Source organism: Pantherophis guttatus, chromosome 2 (genome assembly GCF_059756535.1).
Source record: "Pantherophis guttatus breed Tessera chromosome 2, ASM5975653v1, whole genome shotgun sequence".
Lineage (NCBI taxonomy): Eukaryota > Metazoa > Chordata > Lepidosauria > Squamata > Colubridae > Pantherophis > Pantherophis guttatus.
Window position 1 is genome coordinate 226,443,917 of NC_142064.1, and position 15,138 is coordinate 226,459,054.

The window sequence follows — 15,138 nt, forward strand, 5'->3', positions numbered from 1 at the left end:
ATTACACTTGTGGCTACCCATAGTACAAAATATTTGTCATTTATATCTTAGATTTTTAAGAGTGTCTATTTTCAGAGACCAGATTTCAATCAGAATAGAACTGGAATGGACCTTGGAGGTCTTCTAGTCTAACTCCTTGCTCAAGCAGAAGACCCTATACTATTTCAAACAGGTTGCTGTCCATTCTCTTCTTAAAGACCTCCAGTGATGAAGCACCCATAACTTCGGAAGGCCAACTGTTCCACCAGTTAATTGTCCTTACTGTTAGGAAATTTCTCCTTATCTGAGAATGTATAACTGCATTTGTGTTGTGTTTATTTCTGAAGGAAATTAAGCTATTTACATAATAGAGATATCCTTTGATCTGAGTGCTAAAAGGGATTTTGGAATTACAATCAACTGTTTATGAATTGTATTGGGTGAAATATAAGAAGCTGACTTACGTCACTTCTAAATTGATGTGTTTTGCATATCCCTACTTAGTCTGGTCTTTTGAATTTATGATACTAGATACAGTAGATAGGAACATGGTCTCTCTAATACAAATCACTCCCCCGCAGTTGCTATCAGACCTCTTAAGTGGAGTAGACAAGAATGAACCTTGGAATTTCTGAATGCAAAATGTATCTTTTCCTGTTGAACTATATGGGGTATCTAAGCTTTGCTAAAATAGTTTGCAAAAAAAGCAAACTGGGATTGATTCAATGGCATTCAAACTTGCTCTGTCAAGTCTGACTTATCTTTTATAAATGGGATACCACTGAGTATTTTTATAAAGGCCAATGTCCTGTTATATAAATACAGCTTTTTTTCTGGAGAGTTACCAATTTTTAAGGGAGCATGCTCTAATTACTTTGTTTATTAGATGTGCAGTAGAATTTATGAATCAGATTCAGCCACCAAATTGATAGTACTAACCTCCATCCACAGCCAGGCCAAGTACATGCAAATGGTTTTTCCCCCGTGTGCCTTCTTAGATGGGCTTTCAAATGGCTGCTTTTAGTGTACATCTTGGTACATCCAGGAAAAGTACATTTGTGCATTTTAATGAGTTCTGCTGCAGGATTCTTTTGAAACTTTTGACCCATGATGACTCCAGTTTGACCCTGGATTGTACCTCCTGGACCAATAGGTTTTGCAGCTATCGGAACTGGAGCTATGCGGACAAATTTGGAAGATGAGTTCAAGTTGGATGATTGAACAAGTTGTGGCACCAGTGCAAAAGTTTGCCCTTGGATGTTGACCAAGAGCTGTGCAATTTTAATGTTTTCTTGCACTGATCCTTGTGAACTAGGGCTCACATCTGACGGTTGCTTAACCTGAACTGGCTGGATCTGGAGCATGACTGGTATCCCTCCATCAAGGGACACTGCTCCGTTAGATGTATGGCTGCCTTCCATTGCACCATCTGATTGTTCATTTTTACTGTCTTTTAAAGTAACACTTGGTACCATCTGGTCTTTTTGCTGTATGGAAGCTACAGTGATTTGGCTGCAAGCTCTCATGTCTTTGGTCTCACTCTTAGGTCCTTCTTTGAGATCAAGCTCCATGTTTTCTTCCAAAAACTCCTCTATCTCCTCAAGGGTAGGCTGGAATGGTCCGGAATCTTCCATCTCCACTGTGAACTCTGGAATTCTAAAATTCTCCTCCTTCACAATGGGCTGAAGTCTCCTTTTATCCCACCAAGAAGCATGGCCATTCCCCAGAGATGCCTGGGACAGCAAGTAGTCTAAGATACTGTCCTGATTCTCAGCACTTGATGAACTCCCATAGCTGGAGCCTAGAACCTGTGAATCTGGGCTCGAACAAGAACAAAAACTTGAGGAATCGCTGTCATCTTCAGACACTGGGGAAGGCAGCATTTGGTATGACCTCCCAACAGCTGTCATGTCCCCAAAGTATCCAATTGAGGGCCTGGTGGATGAGAAAGATTCATCCGCAGGAAGCAAGTGATCCACCATTCCTGGATAATCTCTTTACGCGTGTCCCACCAGCATGTACCAAATGAGTGAAAACCTGAATGTGGGAAACACAAACATTGACAGTCAGAAACCAGAAGTAATTGTTCATCCCAACACACTGAAACCGTATAGCTTGATTTAGAATGCTTACGGAGTGCAGCACATGTTGCTACATGTTTTGATCTAGTTTGTATCACCCAAGAGGATTTCTTGAGTGCTTGAAAGCTTTCTTCAAGATTGCACCGCATGCTTACAAAAGAATTATCTCCCCAAACCATTTCATAACTATACATTGGCGACTGTAGATTTACAGTCAGCTTTCTTTTCAAACGTTTGTTGGCAAAAAGATAAAGAGTTCTATATTTGTAGCCATTAATCCTACAAATAAAGTTAAAGAATACGCAGAGGGAACAAAAAAAAAAAAGAATACAGAGTTTTTCTCCCATCCCTGAATTTCTTTATAAAATAGAGCATTTATCCCCAAGGAAGCCGTTTTCTATCCGCTGCAATTTTTATTCTTTCACATATACAAATATAGGCTAATTACTGTGTAAAAGCAAGGTTCAAAATCGCAGGAGCTAAAAATATTGGCTGGTCTTCAAGAGCAAATAAACCATAGCAATTTTCCTTCCTTAGATTAATGAATCAAGCTTTTAGCATTAATATCTTCAGTGCTGGTCCTTATAAAGTTTTGAATCAAGCAGGATTCCTCAGTTACTATATTTCTAGAGGTAGAATCCATTTTTTTTTTTGCTGTGCCAGCTCTCCTCTCCAATAAATAAGTAAAGATTATGAACAACAAAAAAAATACATTCATTTTTTTTTTTACTCTCCTTTGCAACATTTGGCCCGACTACAAGGTCATTGTTAAATGGCGCTGCCGCTCACTGCCTGCATTACTGAATATTTATCATTTGCAAACACTGCTGTAGAATGATCAAAACCACATTCCATTTCTAAATTTGGTTTAGAATTAGTCCTTCATTCAGGTTTTAGATTTCAAAGCCTTGCAACCAATCCAGTCAGCTGGGTGCTGCCATCCATCAATTCATTCAACTTCAGCATCTCTACAAAGCCCAGCGTTCAAGGGAGGGGAAAAAATCACTGACAGACATCCATTCTACTCATCAAAGCAGAATTCATAAACAGGCGTTTGTTACGTTCAGATGGAAGCATAAGCTGAAAAATGTCTCCAACCAACCCTTTCCCAGGTTTTCATCCTAGTCAACTTTGAACTGCTTGAACTACTCCAGACTCTATTGCAGAAAATACAACTTCAGCAATAGAGTGGTCAATGCCTGGAATGCACTACCAGACTCTGTGGTCTCATCCTCAAACCCCCAAAACTTTAACCTAAGACTGTCTACTGTTGACCTCACCCCATTCCTAAGAGGTCTGTAAGGGGCGTGCATAAGAGCACCAGCATTCCTACCGTCCCTGTCCTACTGTTCCCTTTAATTGTATTCATTTTATGTATTCAATTCATAGTTATACTTATATATATTATCTAATATGTACTCGACAAAACAAATAAATCTTCAAAGAACCAGAAAATAAACAAACAAACAAACAAAGGATTTTATGAACACACTGAAGAATATACATGTTTTTACGGAAGCTATGATGGTTGTAGAGGGAAGTTTTTGGGTCTGCATTTGCAAGGCATGCAGGGAGACAGACAAGAGTTAGAGAGTATTGTAATAAAAAGCCTGTAGTCTACCCTAAAAGAAAAAGAAAATCTGAATGTTTGCATTATTTTTTAACCTGATCTTCTACTATTGCTGCTATGACTACTTGTCGTTCAAGGAAAGGAAAATCATATTCACATAAATGATACAATTTATTCTGCATTCTTAACTTCCCAATCTTTGCTTCATCCCATTTGAAGGAAACACATAGAAGATAAATGAGTAATTTAGCAAGAGGTATTTTTCACTTACTCCCTCAGGAGCCATCTGCTAATATTCCACAGAGCATCCAACAGAGTACAAGTACATTTCTCTGAGAAAGAGCTTTTTGAATGATCTGGAGCAGGGATAGTTTGGAAGAAAAAGCACTAATCGGCCTGCCACTGCACACTTTAAACACAAATGCCAGGCTTCTCTTTTGTTTAACAGACAACATTTATGAAGTGCTCACCAGTGGTGGGTTGCCCCCGGTTCGTACCAGTTCGCAAGAACCAGTAATAAAACTGGTGGGAGGCTCCGCCCACCAACCCCAGCGCACGGTCCTGTTGCGAACTGGTAGTAAAGGTAAGTAGAACCCACCCCTGGTGCTCACATATATAGAATAGCAGGAAGCTCAAGCAAAAGTTAGAGCCCATGTTGTGTGACTAGCCCAGAAAAAGTTTGAACAGCAAAATTAATTCCTCACAACACTGATTTGAATGTTTAGAGCCAAAGCAAGCCAGTTACATTGGCAGCAAATACTTCAAAATTTTCTCCTTGGTTCCACAAACATTATCTCATAATCCTAGATGTGTCTCACTCAGACAGAAGTCTTCTGGGACCCATTCCCAGTATATGTACATTGGATTGCAGCTTTAATCCGTGTACTCACTAAATTTAATTAGCCTAAGCTTTAGTTAAATCACTACTATGGCAAATGTTCTATTTGCATGTTTGGAACTAGGAGAATATTTGTATATTTGTTCAGGCTGTTTGATGCTGGTATATTGGCATTCCCATAACACTGTACCCGGTAATAATCAATTTGAATGTTTTTTTAAAACTCTACCATTGAATTTATATTGAATTGAATAATTCATTCTTTGACAAGTAGATGACTAGGTAGGCAAGTATTGCATCAATTTATAAAAACTGGTACTTGAATTTACTCAAGAAAGAAAAGCCAGGTCTACCAATACACTTGAACAAGCCCACAAATTGGATATACGAATATCTTTCTCCCTCTAGGAAACTTGATTTGTGTAAAATGCAAAAAAAGCCACAACGATTGCAAGTGATAGAACTGGAAGTTTCAGTTTTATGCACCGTTGTTCTTCTGACCATTTCTGGTCAGTTGAAGATGAAACTTTTCCAATACTTTGGGCACACTGGCTTTTCCAGAAACATATTTGGCCAAACAAATCAGAACTTGAGAAGAGACGTGTTCTCTGCTTTTAGTTAAAGTGATTTAAGTGAATCCAGAGAGACCCAAGTTCAAATCATACCAGAAAGCTATTCTAGCCCACCCATAAAGAGCCCAGCAAATTGCTTTGCTTTTTCTTTTAGGAAAGGTAGAACTATTTTATTTGGGCAGCAGGGAGAGGGAGTTCAACATTTTTATTTCTGCTTTTTTGAAGCTGCAATTTTCTGGATTGGAAGTGTAATATCCTGATGCTTTTGGACTGTGCCTTTAAACATTATGTAATTATTATTTATTGGGTAAATTCTTTCTGATCATTCCAGTAGTACGTTACACAGGGTAGCCAAAAATAAAATTAAAATAATTAAACAGAAAATATACTCTAAAATATACTACAGTAAAATATATTGGATGTCTTCCTTTTTATATTAACATTAATTCCCTTTCTGCAGGGGACACAATATTTATAAACAAATAAGTAACTATTATACAGCATCACCGTTTGGCCTAGTTCCAAGGCTGCAATCGGACCTAGGATTAGGCAGCACACTCACATCCAAGGTTAGAAGTGCCATTCAGCCTCTTCATGGAGCAGATCTGATGTCATGAAAAGACAAGAAATTGCTTATTGGCAACGAGAATGATAATTGCATTGACGCTATCAAGGAAGGATGGGCTGCTGGTGGGAATTTAGTCTTGTAAGTTTTTCCCTTTGACCATTAGGGAGTGATGTGTAGCTCTGCCCAAGGGAATAAACTAACTTGGGTCCTTGGGATAACTCCTTACTTACGTTTTGTGGGCATATGAAGTGACACATATATTTTGACAAAACTGGAATAGGGCAAGCCAAGCCAAAATCCCCAAATGTTTAGCGAATGTATAACTGGGCAATATTTTCCCAACTTTAATCTTCTCAGCTCCAAATATTTAAATAGCAATAGCACTTTTATACCACTTTACAGTGCTTTACAGCCCTCTCTAAGCAGTTTTGCAGAGTCAGCCTATTGCCCCCAACAATCTGGGTCCTCATTTTACCAACCTCAGAAGGATGGAAGGCTTAGTCAACTTTGAGCCTGGTGAGACCCGAACTGCCAAACTGCTGGCAGTCGTGATCAGCAGAAGTAGCCTGCAGTACTGCATTCTAACCACTACACCACTGCGGTCTATAGGAGCATTTCTTCTTCATATTTTACTGAGACTATTCTACCCAGAGCTAGAGACTCCTACAGCATAACTCTTTCCATTTCTAAATAGAAGGATTGAATTAGAAGGCTAAAAAGCAAGGTTAAACGGGTTGTGACTTTAAGCCCCCTGTTTTGTATTGTGATCACTGGATCTACTGTAGGAAACAATGGCACATCCAAACTGCCATGCAACCAGTGAAGAGATGTACACTGGAGAAGGGAAGTATCTATGCCCATAAAAAATGCAGAGCTCAGCAGAAGAGTAGAGAAAGCAAAGAAGATAGAAAGTTCCTTTGTAAAATTTTAAGCTTCCTCAGCCGGGTGCCTCCAGATGTTTTGGCTTCATCTTCTTACACTGGTTGGCATGTCCAACACATCTAAAGAAATCCTAGCTGGAGAAGGAGTTCCCTTCTCTCATTTAAAATAGAATCAAGAATGATAGCGAAGTTCAGCGTTTCTGAAGAATGTGATATTAGCAAGATATATGAGAGGGCAGATGGAATACTAGCCGAGACTCTGAATGAAAAGTATGCTTTCTAATTAAAGCTCAGCTATTCTTCGTCTTTCGTTTACCATATCAGCGGGAGCCCCCAGGACTATCTTGCTCTAGAAACACGAATTTAGGGTAAACATATTACTCTATGATGCAGAGTTTAGTAAAAGGATGCAGGGCTTTAAGCCACTTCCCTTTCCCATCAAAGCAGTCATTTAGTGCAGGTTCAATTCTGGATACTGCAGGAATGCAAATGCAAGTTGTATGTAAACTGTGAAAAGGTAAATAGATGACTTTGTATATCTTGGTAATATGTTTACTAAAAAAAAAATAAAAAAAGTAGACAAAAATGTAAATGCTGAAGGAAAAGCTGTGAATAATATGTGATCTCTTGCAAATGCATGTCGTAAAGCAAGAAGATATAGGATCAAGAATGAAGGGGTAATTGAACACCAGAAATCAGTGGCCAATGGTAAAGAAGTATGTTGAGGTTGTTTGTCATATAAGGAAAATGAACAATGATCAATTGAAAAATATGAAGAAAAAGCAAATGGAGAGAAAGAGAGAGACCAAGAAAACTGTGGTTGTATGGAGTTGATAATATCCTCAGAAACAGTGAGGTGAGGAGACCAAAGACAAAAGGCAATATACAAAATGCTGCATAGATACAGAAACCAGAATGGTTTCTATGGATAGAAACATAAGAGATAGTACACAAGAGTTGTTGGTGTAAAATAGATTTAGCTGTTTGTTTTTCTGTTTCTTATCTATGGTTTTAATATTTGTCTTATTATTTCTTATTCCTTCGTTGCACTTTCCATATTTACCAGAAAAAGGAACAATACAATGACTATGTTTATAAAGTGAGCAAATGTCTTCTTTGATTTGAACAAAATCTCCAAACCTAATAAGAGATAATATGGCAATTCTAGGCATAGGAGAGAATCTGTATTTTCGTTTATTGAAATCTGCTCTCTCGCCAATTGAAACTGGTTCTGGTTTAATAGAGAATAGATTCCTCTCTTGCTGTGACTGAAAAGGAGCCATGTCTAAGGAAAAACTGATTTCCCTACTCATAATAGCCTTGAAGTTTCTGCTGGGTTGTTATTCGATGTTGCTTTCACACCAACCTTAAGACAAGCTTAGGAAGACAAACGTTACTCTGTTCCAAAGAACAGTTGTCAGTTTAGGTCAGCAACTAAATATTAAAAGGACAGGAATTGTATGGCTGCATTTTGGACTCGACATTCAGAGAAGAATGTAGAAAGCTATGCAAAAACTGATCTGCTTGTCATTCTAGGAGGAGCTGGGAGCATTACAAGGGAATGCTATGTCACTGCAAGCATCATTAGCTTATTTGGTGTTTTTTAAGCAGCTGTGGATATGCTGACAACTGCATTCTAGAGCTGCCAACATCTCTTTTCTCTTTGATGCAAAACAATCCCATAAATCTTTGCTTTCCTGACAGGACCAATTGCGCAGATATAATGTGTAGATACTTGTTTACATTTGGTATAACCCAGAGTGGAGCGTAAGCGTATGTACTTTCTACATTGGTCTTTGCCCAAATTCACTGGAATGCTGTGGCTCAGAAATTCCAAGAAACTCAGAACATAACATACCATTGCCACTGTTTTTATATAGGGAAAACATTAATCCAGAAGCTAGTATGCTCCAGCAGTCAGTGTTGGACTTGTTTGGATGGAGAAATTTGAGCTCTAGACTCTGCTTAACTACAGCCTATAGCCTTCCCCATCCTGGTTCACGTTTTCTCTCCAGGTTTAAATTTTTTTTTAAAAAGGTTTATGTATTTATAATCCCACCTTCATTATCTTAATAAATAATTCAAGGAAGCTAACATACCTCTTCCTATTTTCCGCACAACAACAATCCCTGTCAGGTGAATTGCGTTGAGAGAGAGGGACTGGCCCTAAGTTATTCCCCTATCTTTCATGCCTAAATTGGGACTAGAAGTCACAGTCTCCTGCTTTCTAACCTGGAAAGGGACAACTTGCCCCGGCAAATCATCATTGCCAGTTCGCCACAGGACAACTCGCTGTGGCCAGCTTGCCGTGGGACAACTTGCCGTGGGATAATTCAATGATTATATTTAATTATTTTTTTAAAAAAAAATATTATTTTAATTTTTGTCATGCACATTTCATTTTTGTCCTCATTTTGTCATCCTTTCTTTAATGACATGTTTCCGCCATTTCTTTGATATTATGTCACTTTTGTCCTACAGCAAGTTGTCCTGCAGAGAGTTGGCCATAGCAAATTGTCTTGTGGTGAGTTGGATGTGGTGAGTTGGCTGTTAAACAAAACAGCCAATGACACTGACTCGAGATTATGGGCTCTGTGGCCCAGTCCCACAAACAACACCAGGTTAAAAAAAATAGTATTGATCAGTGTTCCTTCTGCCACTGATGCACATGTGCCATTTAGGCACCCAACCATCTGCACATTAGGCTGCCTTGGAAATGGGTCCTATTCGTGTACAGAGGTATACTTATAAGGAATTTCTTTGTAGAGGCAATTCTGGGTCTATCAGAATATACCTTTTTAATATTCCAGGAATGCACAGTCTGAATTTATTTGTATACTTAGCTGGTGACAGAGGGGAGAGCCAATGGAGGGGCCAATCAATGATTTCTGCATTCTTGGGGTAGATGAACTACTTTTGATGCTTAAAAGCAGTCAAAAGAAGCAAGAAGCAATGCAATGCAAGTACACAATTATGTATTCATTACTTCTTCTTATATTATATAGAGACACTGAGTAAAGTATTACGTTGGGAATAATTGTCCTCCACAATTAATCCTTGATGCTTTAGATTCTATTGGAAGTCCCTCCCTAGGTGTATCCATACATGTGCACATACCAGAGGCCAAGTTTATGAACACAATGCACTTCTCAGAGTTTTTTTTTAGTATACAGGTAGTCCTTGACTTTCAACAGTTCATTTAGTGACCATTCAAAGTTCAACGGCACTGAAAAAAGTGACTTATGACCGTTTTTCACCCTTACAGCATCCCCATGGTCATCTGATCAAGATTCAGACACTTGGAAATTGATTCATATTTATGACGGTTGCAGTGTCCCAGGGCCACATGCTTACCTTTTGCAACCTTCTGACAAGCAAAATCAATGGAGAAGCCAGATTCGCTTAACAACCGTTACTAACTTAACAACTACAGTGATTCACTTAACAATTTTGGCAAGAAAGGTTGTAAAATGGGGCAAAATTCACTTAACAAATGTCTCTCTTAACAACATAAATTTTGTGGTCATAAGTCAAGGACTACTTGCACAAACCTGCTCACTCTATCATTTCTTTTCCTTTTACAACAAGAAGCACTGTGCTCTTGATTATCCTCACATTGTAAGGTTTGATAGCTCTGCCAAAAAACAAAAATCTCCAGATGATAATCTAGAATACAACATAGAAGAGGAACTCAGTTCCAATCCACAAAAATGAAACTAGAGTTTATACTACATGTATTTTGAGCAAGGCATATAATAATCCAGTGTTAGGTACTGATGTAACCCAAGGCAGGGCAGCAAATCTGGAGTGCTCTTGCGTGATCAATAACTCCATATGACAGAGCGATGGAGAAATTGCGACAGACTCAAATTCATTCACTGAACTTTGTGGTTAACCAGAGATTTCACACTCTCAGTCTGTATGATCCAACACTCTAGAGACAAACTTGGGCACTGTTCAACTTGGTGAGTATCATATGAACATTTTTAAAAGATGCATTTGAATCTGAATCATACAGTATGCCCTGCTGTTCATGCTGGGACAAGAATAAATGAGTGAGTGAGTGAGTGAGTGAGTGAATGAATGAATGAATGAATGAATGAATGAATGAATGAATGAATCAAATGTATACTATGTAGTATCTCCTAAAAAAAGCCTTTGCTGTCTCTCCTTTTAGGGAAGTGTAAATATATAGCTGCAAGAAAGGCTTTCCAGCTTAGGAAAGACTCAGGTCTTTCAGAACTGTTAATTTTGGCTGGTCGCATGTTTTACAGCAGGGGTCCCAAAACCCCAGGCCATGGATCGATACCAGACCATGGCCTGTTAGGAACCGGGCCGCACAGCTGGAGTTGAACAGCAGGTGAGCGAAACTGTGCACATGAAGGATCTAGGTTGCACCCCCCTCCTCCCTCCCCCCCGCCCCCGCTCCTGGGTTTGTGGAAAAACTGTCTTCCACAAAACCTGTCTCTAGTGCCAAAAAGATTGGGGGCTGCTGTTTCACAAAAACAAACGTTTAGTAGCATCAGACAATAATTTCCATGTGTTAATTCATTACTCCATGCATCCGATGAAGTGAATTTATGAAATGCCTTTTAACAAAATGTATTGCTGCAATTGAAAAAAAATGCTACTAGACCCCAATTTTCACTACCACAGACTAACATGGCCCTTCTACAATGTCTACATAAGGCTGTGTCTCTATATAACATGGTAACAACTGGACATGATACCATCTGCTTAATTTTTTCAAGGAGAAGAATTATTTTATATATCTCACGGCCACTGAAAACACTGCAAGGATGTTCTACAGGCCTCTTAGAAGAAGGTTTAAATATTAAAGGATGGGTTCCCACCCTTTTTCCTCCCTCGTCAAGCACTATTTCAGTCCCTTTACTGCCCACCATAGGTCATTTCCTAAGATTATTGCATCATTTTGCACTTTGTAATTTATAGCACATAACCTGTCACACTTGGCTGGATGGGCAGTAAGGTAGGAGTTCCGATTCTTAAAGCAAAAGAGCCATTAGGACACAGGGATTCAAGTTCAAAGCAGTTGTCAAGCTTGTTTTATAATTTTCAGGATTTCCTAGCTTTATCTATACTTCTGCTAGGAATGAGACATGGCTGGGAAGTAAGGGACTGAGATCCCTTTCCTTGCCTGAAGTTAATTGGCTTGAAAATATATCCATTCCTTTATTCTTCTCTGAAGATTTTGCTTTATGTGTACCAAAATTTATAAGCTTTAATTTGCAGCTCTGGCCAAACTACCTGAGGTGTGGTCATTCATGCTGGTCACACACACATGCAGTCCTGAATCTGCCTATATGCTCATCTATCCAGCTGGCCATGGAGGAAGGCTCTGAGATTCATTGCAGTGAGGAAGAAAAGAAGGGAGAAGAGATGGAGGACAGCTGTATGAAATTACACTGCAGTTTAGGCAAATGTTTTTTAAAACCCGGCCTCAGCTTTACACAGCAGGTATTAAAGAAAGGGGCTGAACTCAGTTTCCCTGGTGCTATTCTTTCTTCCCCACTCCCTTCCTTTGGACTCTGAAGTTTGGAATGACCGAAAGTAACCCAGCAGCCATTTCTCTCTCGCGCTCTCTCTCCCTCCCCCCACCCTCTCTTTTTCAGCATTATCACAACAGCCAAAACAGAACAGAACGCGCAGCTGCCTCCTCCTGTTCCTGCTCTAGGTTACTTTCTCACCATTACCTTCCAAAAGGAGTCTGGTACACACTCTCACACACACACCTTTTCCAGTTCTGCTGGGGAAAAAATACTAAATGTTTCTGCCGCAGCCATTGGAAACATCATCACATCTCCAAAGGTAAAAATGATGTAAGCCACAAAGTTTCCACAGCAAAAAATGTTGCAAGGACGAAGGGAAATCTCCCTGCAATTCAGAACAAGAACACATTGAGTGCTCTCTAGCCAGGTGCAAAGAGACCTTCTCCAAATTGCTGCCCTCTGAATATGCGGATTACACCTTGTTCCAATCCTTGGCCAATGGCCATACTGAAGATACAAAACTGTATGTGGAAGGGCAAGACTGCAGAAGATCAACGGAGAGGGGGACAAAAATAAGTCTTTGCCTTGGCAACATTTGTGAAAAATAATAGGAGTTGGGTTTTCCCCTACATTCTTGAAAACTATCTCACTGACATGAGGAATAATAAATGGGTGGTTTTTGGATGGTATTGTATAGTATATACAGCTTTCTCTTTCATGCGCGTTTGCGCAAACACACACATGAAATGAACAGCTTCCAAATAGGAAACAATCCTATACTTTCTCCAGAAAATTTACCAAACAAAAAAAAAGACTCTTTGGAGAATAACTTTGGGTTATTGGCTATACCCAGTCCTCAAAACAGGATTTGAGGTATGCTCTATGGTAAAGAGATAGCTCTAACCATTCGAGTTCTATTATTAGCTCCCAAAAAAAGAAGGATTTTTTTCCTGGGCAAGTGAACAGTATTGATGGCAGATTGAAAACTTTCAAATCCCATAGCAGGTCGTATCAAAAAGACCTTCCATATAACTCTGCATTGCTACTATCATTACTACAAATCCATCCTTTTAAACATTACAATGTCACAACTGGTTAGTTGCTTCTTAAGACTTAACCCAGCAATTTCTGCGTTTTTATGGTTGGCATGGGCCAGTCTTCCTCAAAAGAAGACACCCAACAGATATCTTCACTTCCCATCATTTGCAGCCCCCAGCAGCCCTAGTGCTGGCAGGAATGATGGGAGATGTAGTCAAACACCTTCATACGGCTTCCATATTCAGCGCTACCAAAAGCACCAATTAATTTCTCTCTGCTCTGCTCATGCACCCTGCCTGCAGCCTGCGTTTCTGTAGCCCTCCAGGGGATATTGAAGAAAGGGGGTGTTGGGGGGGTGTTAAAAAATATTTTTAAAAAGGACAGCAGCCCAGCTTTGACATCAAGCAGAACCTCTTCTGAGCTGCTTTTAAGTCCAAAAGGGAACCAAAAGGCCAGGGAGCATTTTGCACACAACAGCACAAAGTGTCAGATCTGAAACCTTGGCAGGTGGCATTGAAAACCGGCCTTCTCACGTCCTGGGTTAACAGAAGAAATGGAAAAGTACCTGCCTGTTTATTTGCTGCCGAAGGGGAGGCGACAGTCACCGCACCGAGCTCCGGCACAGCGACTCCCAGAGTTTTACTCCCGCCTTGACGAAAACGAGTTTTCTCTAGCAAAAAGCTCTGCCTGAAACATATGGTGGGAAATCGTCTTTTTTTTTTTTTGCTCATTCTTCGGAACTTGGGCGCTCCGATCGATCGGAGAGTCATCGGCGCGTTCAGAAGGCGGATCGTGTCCTTCAAAGGGGGCTCCTCCGTCATCTCTCCCACCTACCCCCCCTCCCCGTTCCCCTCCTTTATGACAAACAACTTCGCGCGCAGAGAACGCCGTCTTGGCCTCCATGTCCTGGAGCAAAGGCGGATTTTCGCCCGTCCTTCTTCCGTCCACTTATTTAGCATCCCGAAAACCAGAGTCTCCGTCCTCCCCCCCACTCCCCACCAGAGGCCGGCTAACCGATCGGCCCCGCTCCTCTCCAAGGACCCGGGAGATCGGCGAGTAGCCCGTTTCCTTCCCGCGTAACGCGGCTTGCACACACTGTGCTCACACACACACGCACGCGGGTCGGATTCCTTCACTACAGCCTCCCGCTTCTTTCTTTCTTTCTCGCCTTTTTCTTCTTCTTCTTCTTCTTCCCCCTTGCGGGGTTCCTCTTCTCCCTCGCCACCCGTCGACCCCGTCCTCTCTCTCTCTCTCTCTCTTCAGCCGCGCCCTCCCATTGCGTGAAGAGGCGGGATCGTGTCCTTTCCTCCTTACCTGAACTTTCTGTGTTTCTCGACCCCCGGAATGCGGGCGAGTCTGGAAAAGGGGGGGGGGTGAGGCAAAGAAACACCCCGCCAAACTTTAAATTACCCCCAAAGCAACGGAGAAAAAAGATCCCGACCGGCAGCCACTCCTCCTGGCATTTAAGGGGAGAGGGGGGGAGATGAGGAAAAAAAAATGCAGCTATTTTTCTTTTTTAAAAAAAACCCAACGCTTCCCCCAAGAAGATTGACAGGATGGCAAACGTCGTTCCTGGCAGTCGCCAACAGGCGAAGGGAGTCCCGACGTGCGGCCAGCAGTCCAGAGGGTGATGTGTCCTTTAGCTCTCCTCGCGTAGTACTATATCCCCATCACATGACTGCCGGGGAGGTTATCACAGTAAAAGCAGGGGAAGGCTTGAAGGAGGCTCGACCCAAACTGGCGGTCTGATTGGCTAAGGAAAAGTCGAGGGGCGGCGCCAGAGATTTTGTCGTCAATGGAAGCCTCTGGCACGCTGGCGCTCTCTTTGCCAGCCCGCTCGGCCAGCGGTGGCTTCTTTCCGTGCTGATTCTCAGCCACGAACGAAAAGATTCCTGCCTCCTCGCGAAGTGGAAATCTCCCAGCCTTCTAGACAGGATTCCCTTTTTTTTTTTTTTCCCTTGATGGAAATCACGTGGGCAGCTCTGACAATGGTCGGTCCTTGCCTGGGGTTTTCAAGGATGCCCTTCCTAGAAGAGCACAAATGGTTGTGAGACCCTGGTCATGAAGTTGGGCCAGTGGTGAAATCCAAATCTGTTTACTA

At 41.1% G+C, this 15,138-nt stretch overlaps 1 protein-coding gene across 3 annotated transcripts in view; it reads right to left on the reverse strand.

Annotated features, from left to right (window-relative positions):
- Nucleotides 1-14,738, reverse strand: part of KLF15 (KLF transcription factor 15) — a 28,547-nt gene extending 13,809 nt beyond the window's left edge. Inside the window, exons 1-3 of one of the 3 annotated variants that reach the window (XM_034431544.3) lie at nucleotides 14,352-14,738; nucleotides 13,603-13,724; nucleotides 919-2,016 (exon numbers count right to left, since the gene is read on the reverse strand). In XM_034431544.3, the coding sequence (XP_034287435.1) occupies nucleotides 919-1,961 (1,043 nt within the window). In that variant the 5' untranslated portion in view covers nucleotides 1,962-2,016; nucleotides 13,603-13,724; nucleotides 14,352-14,738. The remainder of the gene's footprint in view (nucleotides 1-918; nucleotides 2,017-13,602; nucleotides 13,725-14,351) is intronic. The other 2 variants (XM_034431543.3, XM_034431542.3) reach the window with 2 other exon arrangements.
- Between the last annotated feature and the right edge of the window lie 400 nt (nucleotides 14,739-15,138).